Source organism: Bufo bufo, chromosome 2 (genome assembly GCF_905171765.1).
Source record: "Bufo bufo chromosome 2, aBufBuf1.1, whole genome shotgun sequence".
In the NCBI taxonomy this organism is placed as follows: Eukaryota; Metazoa; Chordata; class Amphibia; order Anura; family Bufonidae; genus Bufo; species Bufo bufo.
Window position 1 is genome coordinate 828,590,576 of NC_053390.1, and position 19,037 is coordinate 828,609,612.

General features: G+C 40.1%; 1 protein-coding gene across 1 annotated transcript in view; it reads left to right on the plus strand.

The window, feature by feature from the left end:
- Window positions 1-17,775, plus strand: part of LOC120991091 (shootin-1-like) — a 37,785-nt gene extending 20,010 nt beyond the window's left edge. The window contains exons 9-12 of the mRNA XM_040419982.1: window positions 292-380; window positions 8,403-8,465; window positions 8,770-8,938; window positions 17,379-17,775. Of these exons, the coding sequence (XP_040275916.1) occupies window positions 292-380; window positions 8,403-8,465; window positions 8,770-8,938; window positions 17,379-17,497 (440 nt within the window). The 3' untranslated portion in view covers window positions 17,498-17,775. The remainder of the gene's footprint in view (window positions 1-291; window positions 381-8,402; window positions 8,466-8,769; window positions 8,939-17,378) is intronic.
- The last annotated feature ends 1,262 nt before the right edge of the window (window positions 17,776-19,037 follow it).

The following is a 19,037-nucleotide window of genomic DNA, read 5'->3' on the forward strand; positions in this document are numbered from 1 at the left end:
AGATGACTATGGAGATCAGTGCTTCCACAATGCGCGCGGTGTGTGACATCAGGAAGTGCGCGCGGTGTGTGACATCAGGAAGTGCGAGCGGTGTGTGGCGACAGGAGGTGCGCGCGGTGTGTGACATTAGGAGGTGCGCGCGGTGTGTGACGTCCAAAGGTGCGCGCGGTGTGACGTCAGGTAATGCGCACGGTGTGTGACGTCCGGAGGTGCGCGCGGTGTGTGGCGTCCGGAGGTGTACACGGTAGCCATGCTGTCTTCTAGGGCAGTAATATGAAGTTGTATTTGCAGGCGGCCCTGATGCCAGAGCGGATGCAGTGCGAGAAATGATGGAGAGAATTAAGACCGGAGTGATACTGCGGCCAGCGATTGACAGAAAGGTTCATTGCATCGTTACTCTTCTCCCCCCAATCCCAGAATAGTAGTAATTAGTCTCATTAACGTCTCAGTCTCACATTCCCAGAGCGGCAGTTCATCAATGTTACCAGAAATTTGGCCTAGTAGTAACGGAATTATTTGGGAATAGCTTCTCTTCTGCTCTAATTGGGCTAAATCTGCAAGAAAGAGAGAGACCGCTGAGCAGCTACAGGCCTTTCTATGGGTTGGCGGCTCTGTCTTATTGCCTTAGTAATCAGATTTTTGTACAACAAAAGCATGGCAAAATTATTTTAAAGGGGATCTCCAGGATTTAGATATTAATGGCCTTTCCTCAGGTTAGGTCATTAATATTGGACCCTCGCGGATCAGCTGTTTGAGGAAACTACAGCACCCTCCAGAACTCTGGAGAGCACGGTCACCTCCTCACAGTTTACCAAGCACAGCGCCATACACTGTATAGTGGCTGTGCTTGGTATTGCAGCTCAGCCTCATTCATTTCAATGGGAATGAGCTGCGCCTAGGCCATGTGACTGATAAACATGACTTCACTGGCCTAAGAAGAGGTAATCTGCTCCTGCTCTATGAGTGAGAAGTCTCTGATGAGCGTGAGTGCCCCTAGCAACACCATTGCATGTAGAATTCCAGTGAGGGAGATGCAATGAATATATTTACTGAATAAATCTTGAGAGGTGATAGAGGTCAAAGGAAAATCCGCTCTCCAGCTAAGTGTTGAATGTCCGACAGGCAAACAAACAGGAAAAGACTGCAGGATACAGGATGTGAGCTTACAGAAGAGGAAGAGCTACAAGATGAATGACATAATGAAATACAACCATAGATAACTCCATAAAACCAAACATAACAATGGCCACAAGATAGCAGCAAAGTAAAATAAATATAGATTACAATTAATAAGAATTGTACTTTCAGAAGCCATTGGGCTGGGACAGCACAAGAGGCCTAAGGGTTCATGAGGTGCCACTGCTAGGGATGAGCGAACCCGAACTGTATAGTTCGGGTTCGTACCGAATTTTAGGGTGTCCGTGACACGGACCCGAACCCGAACATTTTCGTAAAAGTCCGGGTTCGGGTTCGGTGTTCGGCGCTTTCTTGGCGCTTTTTGAAAGGCTGCAAAGCAGCCAATCAACAAGCGTCATACTACTTGCCCCAAGAGGCCATCACAGCCATGCCTACTATTGGCATGGCTGTGATTGGCCAGTGCACCATGTGACCCAGCCTCTATTTAAGCTGGAGTCACGTAGCGCCGCACGTCACTCTGCTATGATCAGTATAGAGAGAGGTTGCAGCTGCGACGTTAGGGCGAGATTAGGCAGATTAACTCCTCCAAAAGACTTCATTCTGTGATCGATCTGCAGCTGTGGATCATTGAAGTGCTATTATTGACTTGCTCACTTTTTTGAGGCTGCCCAGAGCGTTTTTAGATCACTTTTTTTCTGGGGTGATCGGCGGCCATTTTGTGACTTGTGGTGCGCCAGCACGAGCTATCACCAAGTGTATTTAACCATCGATAGTGTGGTTATTTTGTGCTATATCCTACATCAGCTGCAGGCTGAGCCTGTGTCTCCGAAGTGCATTTAACCATCAACAGTCTGGTTATTTTTTGGCCATATACTACATCTGGTGCAGGCTGAGCCTGTGTCACCCAAGTGCATTTAACCATCAACAGTCTGGTTATTTTTTGGCCATATACTACATCTGGTGCAGGCTGAGCCTGTGTCACCCAAGTGCATTTAACCATCAACAGTGTGGTTATTTTTTGGCCATATATTACATCAGGGGCAAGTTGAGCCTGTCACCCAGCGCCTAAAAAATAGACCTGACATTTCTATTCAACCAAATCTGTACTGTTTTAGCTGGTCAAGTTATTTGTAGTGACCGTAAAAGCACAGTTTTTTTTCTGGGTTGAAAAAGCATTCCCAAATTTGCCATTCTCAAAATAACTAGTTTCTGGTATTTGAGGCCTACTTGAAATCTATCCCAAAAAGAATATCTTACATTGAAGGTATTGATAGTGTCATTCAGAAAAACCTAAGACACACGCTAGCGTGCTGATAGAAGTGTGATTCTGTGATTAAACCTATAACTGTCACACAGCGCAAAAAAAAAAACAGGTCTCACATCTCTATTCAACCAAATCTGTACAGTTTTAGCTGGTCAAGTTATTTGTAGTGACCGTAAAAGCAGACTTTTTGTTCTGGGTTGAAAAAGCATTCCCAAATTTGCCATTCTCAAAATTGTGGTGAACGGGAACAATGAGGAAAACATCTAATAAGGGACGCGGACGTGGACATGGTCGTGGTGGTGTTAGTGGACCCTCTGGTGCTGGGAGAGGACGTGGCCGTTCTGCCACAGCCACACGTCCTAGTGAACCCACTACCTCAGGTCCCAGTAGCCAGCAGAATTTACAGCGATATTTGGTGGGGCCCAATGCCGTTCTAAGGATGGTAAGGCCTGAGCAGGTACAGGCATTAGTCAATTGGGTGGCCGACAGTGCATCCAGCACGTTCACATTATCTCCCACCCAGTCTTCTGCAGAAAGCGCACAGATGGCGCATGAAAACCAAGCCCATCGGTCTGTCACATCACCCCCATGCATATCAGGGAAACTGTCTGAGCCTCAAGTTATGCAGCAGTCTCTTATGCTGTTTGAAGACTCTGCTGCCAGGGTTTCCCAAGGGCATCCACCTAGCCCTTCCCCAGGGGTGGAAGAGATAGAATGCACTAACGCACAACCACTTATTTTTCCTGATGATGAGGACATGGGAATACCACCTCAGCACGTCTCTGATGATGACGAAACACAGGTGCCAACTGCTGCGTCTTTCTGCAGTGTGCAGACTGAACAGGAGGTCAGAGATCAAGACTGGGTGGAAGACGATGCAGGGGACGATGAGGTCCTAGACCCCACATGGAATGAAGGTCGTGCCACTGACTTTCACAGTTCGGAGGAAGAGGCAGTGGTGAGACCGAGCCAACAGCGTAGCAAAAGAGGGAGCAGTGGGCAAAATCAGAACACCCGCCGCCAAGAGACTCCGCCTGCTACTGACCGCCGCCATCTGGGACCGAGCACCCCAAAGGCAGCTTCAAGGAGTTCCCTGGCATGGCACTTCTTCAAACAATGTGCTGAAGACAAAACCCGAGTGGTTTGCACGCTGTGCCATCAGAGCCTGAAGCGAGGCATTAACGTTCTGAACCTTAGCACAACCTGCATGACCAGGCACCTGCATTCAAAGCATGAACTGCAGTGGAGTAAACACCTTAAAAACAAGGAACTCACTCAGGCTCCCCCTGCTACCTCTTCTGCTGCTGCCGCCTCGGCCTCTTCTGCTGCTGCCGCCGCCTCGGCCTCTTCCTCCGCCTCTGGAGGAACGTTGGCACCTGCCGCCCAGCAAACATAGGATGTACCACCAACACCACCACCTGCGTCACCAAGCATCTCAACCATGTCACACGGCAGCGTTCAGCTCTCCATCTCACAAACATTTGAGAGAAAGCGTAAATTCCCACCTAGCCACCCTCGATCCCTGGCCCTGAATGCCAGCATTTCTAAACTACTGGCCTATGAAATGCTGTCATTTAGGCTGGTGGACACACACAGCTTCAAACAGCTCATGTCGCTTGCTGTCCCACAGTATGTTGTTCCCAGCCGCCACTACTTCTCCAAGAGAGCCGTGCCTTCCCTGCACAAACAAGTGTCCGATAAAATCAAGTGTGCACTGCGCAACGCCATCTGTGGCAAGGTCCACCTAACCACAGATACGTGGACCAGTAAGCACGGCCAGGGACGCTATATTTCCCTAACTGCACACTGGGTAAATGTAGTGGCGGCTGGGCCCCAGGCGGAGAGCTGTTTGGCGCAAGTCCTTCTGCCGCCAAGGATCGCAGGGCAACATTCTTTGCCTCCTGTCTCCTCCTCCTCCTACTCAGCTTCCTCCTCCTCTTCTTCCACCTGCTCATCCAGTCAGCCACACACCTTCACCACCAACTTCAGCACAGTCCGGGGTAAACGTCAGCAGGCCATTCTGAAACTCATATGTTTGGGGGACAGGCCCCACACCGCACAGGAGTTGTGGCGGGGTATAGAACAACAGACCGACGAGTGGTTGCTGCCAGTGAGCCTCAAGCCCGGCCTGGTGGTGTGCGATAAAGGGCGAAATCTCGTTGCAGCTCTGGGACTAGCCGGTTTGACGCACATCCCTTGCCTGGCGCATGTGCTGAATTTGGTGGTGCAGAAGTTCATTCACAACTACCCTGACATGTCAGAGCTGCTGCATAAAGTGCGGGCCGTCTGTTGGCGCTTCCGGCGTTCACACCCTGCCGCTGCTTGCCTGTCTGCGCTACAGCGTAACTTCGGCCTTCCCGCTCACCGCCTCATATGCGACGTGCCCACCAGGTGGAACTCCACCTTGCATATGCTGGACAGACTGTGCGAGCAGCAGCAGGCCATAGTGGAGTTTCAGCTGCAGCACGCACGGGTCAGTCGCACTGTGGATCAGACCCACTTCACCACCAATGACTGGGCCTCCATGCGAGACCTGTGTGCCCTGTTGCGCTGTTTCGAGTACTCCACCAACATGGCCAGTGGCGATGACGCCGTTATCAGCGTTACAATACCACTTCTATGTCTCCTTGAGAAAACACTTAGGGCGATGATGGAAGAGGAGGTGGCCCAGGAGGAAGAGGGGTCATTTTTAGCACTTTCAGGCCAGTCTCTTCGAAGTGACTCAGAGGGAGGTTTTTTGCAACACCAGAGGCCAGGTACAAATGTGGCCAGACAGGGCCCACTACTGGAGGACGAGGAGGACGAGGATGAGGAGGAGGTGGAGGAGGATGAGGATGAAGCATGTTCACAGCGGGGTGGCACCCAAAGCAGCTCGGGCCCATCACTGGTGCGTGGCTGGGGGGAAACACAGGACGATGACGATACGCCTCCCACAGAGGACAGCTTGTCCTTACCTCTGGGCAGCCTGGCACACATGAGCGACTACATGCTGCAGTGCCTGCGCAACGACAGCAGAGTTGCCCACATTTTAACGTGTGCGGAATACTGGGTTGCCACCCTGCTGGATCCCCGGTACAAAGACAATGTGCCCACCTTACTTCCTACACTGGAGCGTGATAGGAAGATGCGCGAGTACAAGCGCACGTTGGTAGACGCGCTACTGAGAGCATTCCCAAATGTCACAGGGGAACCAGTGGAAGCCCAAGGCGAAGGCAGAGGAGGAGCAAGAGGTCGCCAACGCAGCTGTGTCACGGCCAGCTCCTCTGAGGGCAGGGTTAGCATGGCAGAGATGTGGAAAAGTTTTGTCACCACGCCAAAGCTAAGTGCATTACCACCTGATACGGAACGTGTTAGCAGGAGGCAACATTTCACTAACATGGTGGAACAGTACCTGTGCACACCCCTCCACGTACTGACTGATGGTTCGGCCCCATTCAACTTCTGGGTCTCCAAATTGTCCACGTGGCCAGAGCTAGCCTTTTATGCCTTGGAGGTGCTGGCCTGCCCGGCGGCAAGCGTTTTGTCTGAACGTGTATTCAGCACGGCAGGGGGCGTCATTACAGACAAACGCAGCCGCCTGTCTACAGCCAATGTGGACAAGCTGACGTTCATAAAAATGAACCAGGCATGGATCCCACAGGACCTGTCCATCCCTTGTGCAGATTAGACATTAACTACCTCCCCTTAACAATATATTATTCTACTCCAGGGCACTTCCTCATTCAATACTATTTTTAATTTCATTTTACCATTATATTGCGGGGCAACCCAAAGTTGAATGAACCTCTCCTCTGTCTGGGTGCCGGGGCCTAAATGTGTGACAGTGGCCTGTTCCAGTGGTGGGTGACGTGAAGCCTGATTCTCTGCTATGACATGAAGACAGATTCTGCGCTGACATAAGGCCAGATTCTCTGTTACGCGACCTCTCTCCTCTGCCTGGGTGCCTGGGCCTAAATGTGTGACAGTGGCCTGTTCCAGTGGTGGGTGACGTGAAGCCTGATTCTCTGCTATGACATGAAGACAGATTCTGCGCTGACATAAGGCCAGATTCTCTGTTACTGGACCGCTCTCCTCTGTCTGGGTGCCGGGGCCTAAATGTGTGACAGTGGCTTGTTCCAGTGGTGGGTGACGTGAAGCCTGATTCTCTGCTATGACATGAAGACAGATTCTGTGCTGACATAAGGCCAGATTCTCTGTTACGGGACCTCTCTCCTCTGCCTGGGTGCCGGGGCCTAAATGTGTGACAGTGCCCTGTTCCAGTGGTGGGTGACGTGAAGCCTGATTCTCTGCTATGACATGAAGACAGATTCTGCGCTGACATAAGGCCAGATTCTCTGTTACGCGACCTCTCTCCTCTGCCTGGGTGCCTGGGCCTAAATATGTGACAGTGGCCTGTTCCAGTGGTGAGTGACGTGAAGCCTGATTCTCTGCTATGACATGAAGACAGATTCTGCGCTGACATAAGGCCAGATTCTCTGTTACGGGACCGCTCTCCTCTGTCTGGGTGCCGGGGCCTAAATGTGTGACAGTGGCCTGTTCCAGTGGTGGGTGACGTGAAGCCTGATTCTCTGCTATGACATGAAGACAGATTCTGTGCTGACATAAGGCCAGATTCTCTGTTACGGGACCTCTCTCCTCTGCCTGGGTGCCGGGGCCTAAATGTGTGACAGTGGCCTGTTCCAGTGGTGGGTGACGTGAAGCCTAATTCTCTGCTATGACATGAAGACAGATTCTGTGCTGACATAAGGCCATATTCTCTGTTACGGGACCTCTCTCCTCTGCCTGGGTGCCTGGGCCTAAATGTGTGTCAGTGGCCTGTTCCAGTGGTGGGTGACGTGAAGCCTGATTCTCTGCTATGACATGAAGACAGATTCTGCGCTGACATAAGGCCAGATTCTCTGTTACGGGACCGCTCTCCTCTGTCTGGGTGCCGGGGCCTAAATGTGTGACAGTGGCCTGTTCCAGTGGTGGGTGACGTGAAGCCTGATTCTCTGCTATGACATGAAGACTGATTCTGTGCTGACATGAAGCCAGATTCTCTGCTATGGCATGAAGAGACTGATTCTGTGCTGACATGAAGCCAGATTCTTTTCTATGGCATGAAGAGACTGATTCTCTGCTGACGTGAAGCCAGATTCTCTGCTATGGGACCTCTGTCCAATTGATATTAGTTCATTTTTATTTTTTTTATTTTTATTTTAATTCATTTCCCTATCCACATTTGTTTGCAGGGGATTTACCTACATGTTGCTGCCTTTTGCAGCCCTCTAGCTCTTTCCTGGGCTGTTTTACAGCCTTTTTAGTGCCCAAAAGTTCGGGTCCCCATTGACTTCAATGGGGTTCGGGACGAAGTTCGGTTCGGGTTCGGATCCCGAACCCGAACATTTCCGGGAAGTTCGGCCGAACTTCTCGAACCCGAACATCCAGGTGTTCGCTTAACTCTAGCCACTGCCTCTTCCTACAGCTGATCAACGGGAGTGTCAGGAGTTGGACACCTGCTGATCTTAGATACACTAATGACCTATCCTATGGGTAGGCCATCAGTATAAAAATCCTGGAAAATCCCTTTCCATACTTAAAAGGCTATGAACACCTTTTGGGGGAAATTTTCTATTACTGTATTTTACTAATTTTTTCAATAGTTTTTTTATTAAAAAAATTCCAACAGTTTTTCCTCTATGTTGTTCATTTTCTCTATTGCACTCAGCTTTACAGTGAATCCATCAGAGAACTGATCTGTGGCCCTCATCTCTGAACTCCTGACAGCCCATAAACACTCTAAAATTCTCTCTGACGGATTCAGTGTGAGGTAGAGAGCAAGAGTCTGTAGAAGCACTGTCATGGAAAGCTGTAGAGGAAAAACTGTAGGAAATTGTAAAAAAAGATTACCAGACGAATGCATTACCGATTAAAGAAATTTACCATAATTTGGGAATTATTAAACTGACGATGAAAAAAAATCTATTTCATTTTGTTTTTTACATTTTTATGGTTTCACCAGGACCAGGCTGCAATGACCAGCAAACGTAAGAGCGCCATCAGTGAGCTCCAAGGAATATTATTGGTAAGTGTCAGTAGGATGTGTCTGATCTGTGGTGTGGTGATGGCGGCACACAGCCCTCTATAAACTATCACTATACCACCACACAAACACCATACAAACACTATATCTCCTGCAATGCACCACCGCAGATTACATTCCATAGACACACTAAACAAGCTGTGGTGAGAGGTGACGTAACGAAGATTGACAGCACAATTCTGAATACAGCTCTGGATGTGACTGAAGTATTAAAAATGTCACAGATTTCACATAAAATTTACTTTCCTGAAAAATCTGTCACTTCTAAAGCTCATTCTCCCTGTAGCACACAGTGAGAAAACCAGCACGAAGAGCAAGCCGCCACCGGATGAGCCGCAAAGCCAAAGATGGCGAATTGGAGTCAGTTCTACAGAGGCGTCGGCGAATAGTAGATACTCCTCAAAAGACGGAGAGCGCCCCGAAGACAGAAAAAAACTCAGGGAGTTTGGGAAAAAGTAAGTCTGATACCAGCAGCGCCTGTGCAAATGTTTTAGGAAGCAGAGACTCTGGCCTTGCTCTGCTAATCTATATTCTTGTACATAGGAGGCAGTATTATAGTAGTTATATTATTGTATAGAGGAGCAGTATTATAGTAGTTATATTCCTGTACATAGGAGCAGTATTATAGTAGTTATATTCTTGTACATAGGAGCAGTATTATAGTAGTTATATTCTTGTACATAGGAGCAGTATTATAGTAGTTATATTCTTGTACATAGGAGGCAGTATTATAGTAGTTATATTCTTGTACATAGGAGGCAGTATTATAGTAGTTATATTCTTGTACATAGGAGCAGTATTATAGTAGTTATATTCTTGTACATAGGAGCAGTATTATAGTAGTTATATTCTTGTACATAGGAGCAGTATTATAGTAGTTATATTCTTGTACATATGAGGCAGTATTATAGTAGTTATATTCTTGTACATAGGAGGCAGTATTATAGTAGTTATATTCTTGTACATAGGAGGCAGTATTATAGTAGTTATATTCCTGTACATAGGAGGCAATATTATAGTAGTTATATTCTTGTACATACAGTAGGAGCAGTATTATAGTAGTTATATTATTGTACATAGGAGCAGTATTATAGTAGTTATATTCTTGTACATAGGAGCAGTATTATAGTAGTTATATTCTTGTACATAGGAGGCAGTATTATAGCAGTTATATTCCTGTACATAGGAGGCAGTATTATAGTAGTTATATTCCTGTACATAGGAGCAGTATTATAGTAGTTATATTCTTGTACACAGGAGCAGTATTTTAGTAGTTATATTCTTGTACATAGGAGGCAGTATTATAGTAGTTATATTCTTGTATATAGGAGGCAGTATTATAGTAGTTATATTCTTGTATATAGGAGCAGTATTATAGTAGTTATATTCTTATACATAGGAGTAGTATTATAGTAGTTATATTCTTGTACATAGGAGCAGTATTATAGTAGTTATATTCTTGTACATAGGAGCAGTATTATAGTAGTTATATTCTTGTACATAGGAGGCAGTATTATAGTAGTTATATTCTTGTACATAGGAGCAGTATTATAGTAGTTATATTCTTGTATATAGCAGCAGTATTATAGTAGTTATATTGTTGTACATAGGAGCATTATTATAGTAGTTATATTCTTGTACATAGGAGCAGTATTATAGTAGTTATATTCTTGTACACAGGAGCAGTATTATAGTAGTTATATTCTTGTACATACGAGGCAGTATTATAGTAGTTATATTCCTGTACATAGGAGGCAGTATTATAGCAGTTATATTCTTGTATATAGGAGCAGTATTATAGTAGTTATATTCCTGTACATAGGAGGCAGTATTATAGTAGTTATATTCTTGTATATAGGAGCATTATTATAGTAGTTATATTCTTGTACATAGGAGCAGTATTATAGTAGATATATTCCTGTACATAGGAGCAGTATTATAGTAGTTATATTCTTGTACATAGGAGCAGTATTATAGTAGTTATATTCTTGTATATAGGAGCAGTATTATAGTAGTTATATTCTTGTACATAGGAGCAGTATTATAGTAGTTATATTCCTGTACATAGGAGCAATATGATAGTAGTTATACTCTTGTACATTGGAGCAGTATTATAGTAGTTATATTCTTGTACATAGGAGCAGTATTATAGTAGTTATATTCTTGTACATAGGAGGCAGTATTATAGTAGTTATATTCTTGTACATAGGAGGCAGTATTATAGTAGTTATATTATTTTATAGAGGAGCAGTATTATAGTAGTTATATTCCTGTACATAGGAGGCAGTATTATAGTTGTTATATTCTTGTACATAGGAGCAGTATTATAGTAGTTTTATTCTTGTACATAGGGGGCAGTATTATAGTAGTTATATTCTTGTACATAGGAGGCAGTATTATAGTAGTTATATTCTTGTACATAGGAGCAGTATTATAGTAGTTATATTCTTGTACATAGGATGCAGTATTATAGTAGTTATATTCTTGTACATAGGAGCAGTATTATAGTAGTTATATTCTTGTACATAGGGGGCAGTATTATAGTAGTTATATTCCTGTACATAGGAGCAGTATTATAGTAGGTATATTCTTATACATAGGAGCAGTATTATAGTAGTTAAATTCTTGTACATAGGAGCAGTATTATAGTAGTTATATTCTTGTACATAGGAGCAGTATTATAGTAGTTATATTCTTGTACATAGGAGGCAGTATTATAGTTGTTATATTCTTGTACATAGGAGCAGTATTATAGTAGTTATATTCTTGTACATATGAGCAGTATTATAGCAGTTATATTCTTGTACATAGGGGGCAGTATTATAGTAGTTATATTCTTGTACATAGGAGGCAGTATTATAGTAGTTATATTCTTGTACATAGGAGCAGTATTATAGTAGTTATATTCTTGTACATAGGAGCAGTATTATAGTAGTTATATTCTTGTACATAGGGGGCAGTATTATAGTAGTTATATTCCTGTACATAGGAGCAGTATTATAGTAGGTATATTCTTATACATAGGAGCAGTATTATAGTAGTTAAATTCTTGTACATAGGAGCAGTATTATAGTAGTTAAATTCTTGTACATAGGAGCAGTATTATAGTAGTTATATTCTTGTACATAGGAGCAGTATTATAGTAGATATATTCTTGTACATAGGAGCAGTATTATAGTAGTTATATTCTTGTACATAGGAGCAGTATTATAGTAGTTATATTCTTGTACATAGTAGCAGTATTATAGTAGTTATATTCTTGTACATAGGAGCAGTATTATAGTAGTTATATTCTTGTACATAGGAGCAGTATTATAGTAGTTATATTATTGTACACAGGAGGCAGTATTATAGTAGTTATATTCTAGTACATAGGAGCAGTATTATAGTAGTTATATTATTGTACACAGGAGGCAGTATTATAGTAGTTATATTCTTGTACATAGGAGCAGTATTATAGTAGTTATATTCTTGTACATAGGAGCAGTATTATAGTAGTTAAATTCTTGTACATAGGAGCAGTATTATAGTAGTTATATTCTGGTACATAGGAGCAGTATTATAGTAGTTATATTCTTGTACATAGGAGCAGTATTATAGTAGTTATATTCTTGTACATAGGAGCAGTATTATAGCAGTTATATTCTTGTACATAGGAGCAGTATTATAGTAGTTATATTCTTGTACATAGGAGCAGTATTATAGTAGTTATATTCTTGTACACAGGAGGCAGTATTATAGTAGTTATATTCTTGTACATAGGAGCAGTATTATAGTAGTTATAATCTTGTACATAGGAGCAGTATTATAGTAGTTATATTCTTGTATATAGGAGCAGTATTATAGTAGTTATATTCTTGTACATGGGAGGCACTATTATAGTAGTTATATTCTTGTACATAGGAGCAGTATTATAGTAGTTATATTCTTGTACATAGGAGCAGTATTATAGTAGTTATATTCTTGTACATAGGAGCAGTATTATAGTAGTTATATTCTTGTACATAGGAGCAGTATTATAGTAGTTATATTCTTGTACATAGGAGGCAGTATTATAGTAGTTATATTCTTGTACATAGGAGCAGTATTATAGTAGATATATTCTTGTACATAGGAGCAGTATTATAGTAGTTATATTCTTGTACATAGGAGGCAGTATTATAGTAGTTATATTCTTGTACATAGGAGGCAGTATTATAGTAGTTATATTCTTGTACATAAGAGCAGTATTATAGTAGTTATATTCTTGTACATAGGAGCAGTATTATAGTAGTTATATTCTTGTATATAGGAGCAGTATTATAGCAGTTATATTCTTGTACATAGGAGCAGTATTATAGTAGATATATTCTTGTACATAGGAGTAGTATTATAGTAGTTATATTCTTGTATATAGCAGCAGTATTATAGTAGTTATATTGTTGTACATATGAGCAGTATTATAGTAGTTATATTGTTGTACATAGGAGCAGTATTATAGTAGTTATATTCTTGTACATAGGAGGCAGTATTATAGCAGTTATATTCTTGTACATAAGAGCAGTATTATAGTAGTAATATTCTTGTACATAGGAGGCAGTATTATAGTAGTTATAGTCTTGTACATAGGGGCAGTATTATAGTAGTTATATTCTTGTACATAGGAGCAGTATTATAGTAGTTATATTCTTGTACATAGAAGGCAGTATTATAGTAGTTATATTCTTGTACATAGGAGCAGTATTATAGTAGTTATATTCTTGTACATAGGAGGCAGTATTATAGTAGTTATATTATTGTATAGAGGAGCAGTATTATAGTAATTATATTCTTGTACATAGGAGCAGTATTATAGTAGTTATATTCTTGTACACAGGAGGCAGTATTATAGTAGTTATATTCTTGTACATAGGAGCAGTATTATAGCAGTTATAATCTTGTACATAGGAGCAGTATTATAGTAGCTATATTCATGTACATAGGAGCAGTATTATAGTAGTTATATTCTTGTACATGGGAGCAGTATTATAGTAGTTATATTCTTGTACATAGGAGGCAGTATTATAGTAGTTATATTCTTGGATATAGGAGCAGTATTATAGCAGTTATATTCTTGTACATAGGAGCAGTATTATAGTAGATATATTCTTGTACATAGGAGCAGTATTATAGTAGTTATATTCTTGTATATAGCAGCAGTATTATAGTAGTTATATTCTTGTACATAGGAGCAATATTATAGTAGTTATATTCTTGTACATAGGAGCAGTATTATAATAGTTATATTCTTGTACATAGGAGCAGTATTATAGTAGTTATATTCTTGTACATAGGAGCAGTATTATAGTAGTTATATTCTTGTACATAGGAGCAGTATTATAGTAGTTATATTCTTGTACATAGGAGGCAGTATTATAGTTGTTATATTCTTGTACATAGGAGCAGTATTATAGTAGTTATATTCTTGTACATAGGAGCAGTATTATAGTAGTTATATTCCTGTACATAGGAGCAGTATTATAATAGTTATATTCTTGTACATAGGAGCAGTATTATAGTAGTTATATTCTTGTATATAGGAGCAGTATTATAGTAGTTATATTCTTGTACATAGGAGCAGTATTATAGTAGTTATATTCTTGTACATAGGAGGCAGTATTATAGTAGTTATATTCTTGTACATAGGAGCAGTATTATAGTAGTTATATTCTTGTACATAGGAGCAGTTTTATAGTAGTTATATTCTTGTACATAGGAGCAGTATTATAGCAGTTATATTCTTGTACATAGGAGGCAGTATTATAGTAGTAATATTCTTGTACATAGGAGCAGTATTATAGTAATAATATTCTTATATATAGGAGGCAGTATTATAGTAGTTATATTCTTGTACATAGGAGGCAGTATTATAGTAGTTATATTCTTGTACATAGGAGCAGTATTATAGTAGTTATATTCTTGTATATAGCAGCAGTATTATAGTAGTTATATTGTTGTACATAGGAGCAGTATTAAAGTAGTTATATTCCTGTACATAGGAGCAGTATTATAGTAACATAGAAACATAGAAACATAGAATGTGTCGGCAGATAAGAACCATTTGGCCCATCTAGTCTGCCCAATATACTGAATACTATGGATAGCCCCCGGCCCTATCTTATATGAAGGATGGCCTTATGCCTATCCCATGCATGCTTAAACCCCTTCACTGTATTTGCAGCTACCACTTCTGCAGGAAGGCTATTCCATGCATCCACTACTCTCTCAGTAAAGTAATACTTCCTTATATAGTAGTTATATTCTTGTACATAGGAGCAGTATTATAGTAGTTATATTCTTGTACATAGGAGCAGTATTATAGTAGTTATATTCTTGTACATAGGAGGCAGTAATATAGTAGTTATATTCTTGTACATAGGAGCAGTTTTATAGTAGTTATATTCTTGTACATAGGAGCAGTATTATAGCAGTTATATTCTTGTACATAGGAGGCAGTATTATAGTAGTAATATTCTTGTACATAGGAGCAGTATTATAGTAATAATATTCTTATATATAGGAGGCAGTATTATAGTAGTTATATTCCTGTACATAGGAGTCAGTATTATAGTAGTTATATTCTTGTACATAGGAGCAGTATTATAGTAGTTATATTCTTGTACATAGGAGACAGTATTATAATAGTTATATTCTTGTACATAGGAGCAGTATTATAGTAGTTATATTCTTGTACATAGGAGCAGTATTATAGTAGTTATATTCTTGTACATAGGAGCAGTATTATAGTAGTTATATTCTTGTACATAGGAGCAGTATTATAGTAGTTATATTCTTGTACATAGGAGGCAGTATTATAGTAGTTATATTCTTGTACATAGGAGCAGTATTATAGTAGTTATATTCTTGTATATAGCAGCAGTATTATAGTAGTTATATTGTTGTACATAGGAGCAGTATTAAAGTAGTTATATTCCTGTACATAGGAGCAGTATTATAGTAGTTATATTCTTGTACATAGGAGCAGTATTATAGTAGTTATATTCTTGTACATAGGAGGCAGTAATATAGTAGTTATATTCTTGTGCATAGGAGCAGTTTTATAGTAGTTATATTCTTGTACATAGGAGCAGTATTATAGCAGTTATATTCTTGTACATAGGAGGCAGTATTATAGTAGTTATATTCTTGTACATAGGAGCAGTATTATAGTAGTTATATTCTTGTATATAGCAGCAGTATTATAGTAGTTATATTGTTGTACATAGGAGCAGTATTAAAGTAGTTATATTCCTGTACATAGGAGCAGTATTATAGTAGTTATATTCTTGTACATAGGAGCAGTATTATAGTAGTTATATTCTTGTACATAGGAGGCAGTAATATAGTAGTTATATTCTTGTGCATAGGAGCAGTTTTATAGTAGTTATATTCTTGTACATAGGAGCAGTATTATAGCAGTTATATTCTTGTACATAGGAGGCAGTATTATAGTAGTAATATTCTTGTACATAGGAGCAGTATTATAGTAATAATATTCTTATATATAGGAGGCAGTATTATAGTAGTTATATTCCTGTACATAGGAGGCAGTATTATAGTAGTTATATTCTTGTACATAGGAGCAGTATTATAGTAGTTATATTCTTGTACATAGGAGGCAGTATTATAATAGTTATATTCTTGTACATAGGAGCAGTATTATAGTAGTTATATTCTTGTACATAGGAGCAGTATTATAGTAGTTATATTCTTGTACACAGGAGCAGTATTATAGCAGTTATATTCTTGTACATAGGAGCAGTATTATAGTAGTTATATTCTTGTACATAGGAGCAGTATTATAGTAGTTATATTCTTGTACATAGGAGCAGTATTATAGTAGTTATATTCTTGTACATAGGAGCAGTATTATAGTAGTTATATTCTTGTACATAGGAGCACTATTATAGTAGTTATATTCTTGTACATAGAAGCAGTATTATAGTAGTTATATTCTTGTACATAGGAGCAGTATTATAGTAGTTATATTCTTGTATATAGGAGCAGTATTATAGTAGTTATATTCTTGTACATAGGAGCAGTATTATAGCAGTTTTATTCTTGTACATAGGAGCAGTATTATAGTAGTTATATTCTTGTACATAGGAGGCAGTATTATAGTAGTAATATTCTTGTACATAGGAGCAGTATTATAGTAATAATATTCTTATATATAGGAGGCAGTATTATAGTAGTTATATTCCTGTACATAGGAGCAGTATTATAGCAGTTTTATTCTTGTACATAGGAGCAGTATTATAGTAGTTATATTCTTGTACATAGGAGCAGTATTATAGTAGTTATATTCTTGTACATAGGAGCAGTATTATAGTAGTTATATTCTTGTACATAGGAGCAGTATTATAGTAGTTATATTCTTGTACATAGGAGGCAGTATTATAGTAGTTATATTCTTGTACATAGGAGCAGTATTATAGTAGTTATATTCTTGTACATAGGAGCAGTATTATAGTAGTTATATTCTTGTACATAGGAGCAGTATTATAGTAGTTATATTCTTGTACATAGGAGCAGTATTATAGTAGTTATATTCTTGTACATAGGAGCAGTATTATAGTAGTTATATTCTTATACATAGGAGCAGTATTATAGTAGTTATATTCTTGTACATAGGAGGCAGTATTATAGTAGTTATATTCTTGTACATAGGAGCAGTATTATAGTAGTTATATTCTTGTATATAGGAGGCAGTATTATAGTAGTTATATTCTTGTACATAGGAGGCAGTATTATAGTAGTTATATTCTTGTACATAGTAGCAGTATTATAGTAGTAATATTATTGTACATAGGAGCAGTATTATAGTAGTAATATTCTTGTGCATTATCTGCAGTTACAATGCTGTTTTGTTTGCAGGCAATTTTCTGCCTCCTTTGGTGACAACATTGCAGCATGAGGATAAGCTCAGTCCTGAGACACAAATGAAGAAAACTTTCGACCAACAGAATAGCCAGAAGAAGGAGCCAGAGATATGACAAGTAATATGGCAGTAGTATAACCACAGATCTAAAGACATATTTGATGTGATCTTTGAAATGTTGTAAATTGGAACTGAGATAAGAGGCTGCAGAATGCCAGGATCTGGTGCATCCAACCAAGAAGACATAGGCACCATAACCTGGCCCAGCACCAAGGTATCTGCTAGGGAAGCGCTGCCATGAGGGAGATGCAGGATAAGACGCCACACAGTGATGTCCACCCGAATGACATGAAAATACACAATTTTAATGACAACTTCTGCTCCTTTCATGTAAAATGGTAAAATAATGTAAAATAAATCTTGTAATTCTCAACCAGTAATGATGTTGTGTCTGCAGCGTATGTGGCTAAGGACCATCCAAGGTCCCAGTAACATATCTGATAAGGTCCATCCAGTCCAACCTTTTATCTAAAGTATTGATGCAGAGGAAGGCAAATGTCAAAGGTAAATGCCCTCTATTAGAGGAAATATTCCATCCCGACTCCAGATCTGGCAATTAGAATAAATCCCTGGATCTTCGCCCCCATCTACTGACCATGACTTGTAGATGCTGTCCTCTTCTCATGATTAGAAAGATTTCTGTACATATTTTAAATGCCTTGACTACAGCTTCCTGGCACTGGTCCATAAAGTTGACTATCTACCAAGTCTGTTTCTATGGCATTTTTCCTATAGATCTTTATACTATTATCATAGACCTTTATATTTAGAACACTTGTTAGTGGGGGTCCAACCTCTGGGATCTCACCCGGGGCTTCTGGAGTCAAAATGTCCCATTGTCTTCAATTGTGAGTGTTCAACCACTTGTATGTCACGTAGGGGGACCAAGCACCCGATTCTTGAGAGGACTGACCCCCAGAGCTAACATATCAAGTTAAACCTTTAGGATAATGGTGTTTATTTTTCTCATTTATCAGCTTCTTTTTTTTTTAACCCCTTGTTGACCACCAATACAACTTTTTACGACGGCCCAGTCTAAGAGCTGCAGCGGAGTGTGGGGGATAGCACCGATCCAAGCCATTTTATCCTTTGAATTGCCGCAGTCGTTAGTAGTTGCGGGGTCTCAGCGGTTACAGAGGGAGATTTCATTGGTACCCCACGAATGAGATCAGAAGGTGCCGATGTCTTGGCATATCAGCCTAGGGCCTGCTGAAGGCCCCAAGTTCTGTATTCCTAGCTGGCTGTGCCTCTCTGGGACAGCCTGCTGGTGGATGTCGGTATAGCACTGACAGAATAATACATTGCATTGCATAAGCAATCCAATGTATTAGAAAAGTGCCTGTTTAAGTCCTCTAGTAACTAGTAAACAGTAAAAAAAAAAAAAGTTAAAACATTTTTATTAAATAAAAACAAATTCTAAGTAAAAAAATTGCCACAATAAAATTCCCTCCACTTGTTTGGCATCACCGCGTCTGTAACGACCCGCACTACACAATGATCGTGGCATTTATCCCTTACTGTAAACGCTGTAAAATTGCTGTTTTTTGCTTATTCGCAAAAAGCATTTAAAAGATTTTATGTACCCTAAAGTGATA